Here is a 1,436-nt window from a genome sequence, read left to right on the forward strand (position 1 = left end):
TGTGGGTGTATTGGCAGTAGCAAGTCTCAGTACTTGCTCTGCCGCAGCAGCAGCGTAGCAGATCTATTCCGCCAAGACCAAATACATTAACATTGTCATGTACATTACCATGCTAATCCCTCCGAGAGTTGTCATGACAGAAATATACTTAGACTTTTCTGTTTACTTGCATACAGTATTTTCTATATACACTTATCAGTATACTGCACGTCTAAGCTTAAATCCATGTATGAAGGCACTCCAGGAATATCACTGCTGTGTGTCATGAGACACCGGCGGCTGTTAGACTGAGACTCATCATACTGACCTCTTCCTGGAAGAAAACCTTCTGTGAGTTGAAGAGGTAAAGCTAGAGTCATGTGTGTGTTCCTTTGTGAGGGACAAAAGACATTCACTGGCTATTAGTTACTCTCCTTTTCTTTTGTGGCCTTTTGAAAAGAAAAAAAATCAATGTGCTGCAGAGCGCAAATGATGTTTTTATTGATGCTGCTGTTGGTGCTGGCTGCTGCATGTTGTGGAAGAGGAGAAGGGTAGAAATTATCAATTGAGCTGATATTCCATTAGGCTAAGAAACAAAGCGATGTCTCAAAAGGAGACAAGTCATTCATCATTTTACTGACTGCACAGAACAAACCTGATAAAGCGTACAATTATTTTAAATAAAACCCTGTCTTGATAGCACCAAACATGTTAAGGTGAATATGGTTTCTGAATTGAATCTGCTTCTAGATTGTAACATTTGAAACATACTGTATACTGTATATTGTAACATTTCTGTAAAGCTTACATTACGCATCTAAAAAAAGCGCTATACAAATGAACATGAATTGAATTGCATGCTGAATTTGCCTGCCCCATGTGCAATGGAATATATGTTCTTGGTGTTATTAGGTTTGTATGAGAAGCAGATTCTGCACAGAAACAGTTGTTGTGATGTCATGCTGATGCAAGTGAGCCTAATAATCCAATCGCCAGTACAAAAAGCACAAAATCGAAACTAGGAACAGTTTTAATTCTAGGAACTCCGTTTGGGGGAACTAAATTAGCTCCTGCTTCAGAGTAGGGTCTAAAACAGTTCTATAGGAACTATCAGTGACGTAAGTATACGCTGATTGGCGAAACGCATACGAAACACTTCCGCCAATAGTTCTAGGAACTATAAAACGGTTCCTCCAGTGCGAAAGCCCCTAAAGTCGCTCAGTTAGCAACACTGAAAGCTTATGCTGCGTTCAAGTCCTCCTGGGACGTTCGTACTTACGAGTTGACAAGTCGTAATTACGACGTCAGGTGCGTTCAAGTCGGTTTAGTCGGCACAAGATGGCGGTGTACCTTCTTTTAATAAATTACAAGAAAATACAACAGGGTCTGTTAACTCTGCTTATAGAAAATGAAGAGCAAAGAATTCGCATCAGGTGTGTTTTGCATTTTTTATATTT

The 1,436-nt window shown here is 39.8% G+C and overlaps 1 protein-coding gene across 1 annotated transcript in view; it reads right to left on the reverse strand.

The window, feature by feature from the left end:
• pcsk2 (proprotein convertase subtilisin/kexin type 2) overlaps positions 1-1,436 on the reverse strand; it is a 57,104-nt gene that overhangs the window by 24,973 nt on the left and 30,695 nt on the right. Inside the window, exon 8 of the mRNA XM_016527018.1 lies at positions 1,374-1,377. Coding sequence (XP_016382504.1) covers positions 1,374-1,377 — 4 coding nt within the window. The remainder of the gene's footprint in view (positions 1-1,373; positions 1,378-1,436) is intronic.

The sequence above is a fragment of the Sinocyclocheilus rhinocerous genome, unplaced genomic scaffold (assembly GCF_001515625.1).
Source record: "Sinocyclocheilus rhinocerous isolate Xijiao unplaced genomic scaffold, SAMN03320098_v1.1 scaffold1813, whole genome shotgun sequence".
Classification (NCBI taxonomy): Eukaryota; Metazoa; Chordata; class Actinopteri; order Cypriniformes; family Cyprinidae; genus Sinocyclocheilus; species Sinocyclocheilus rhinocerous.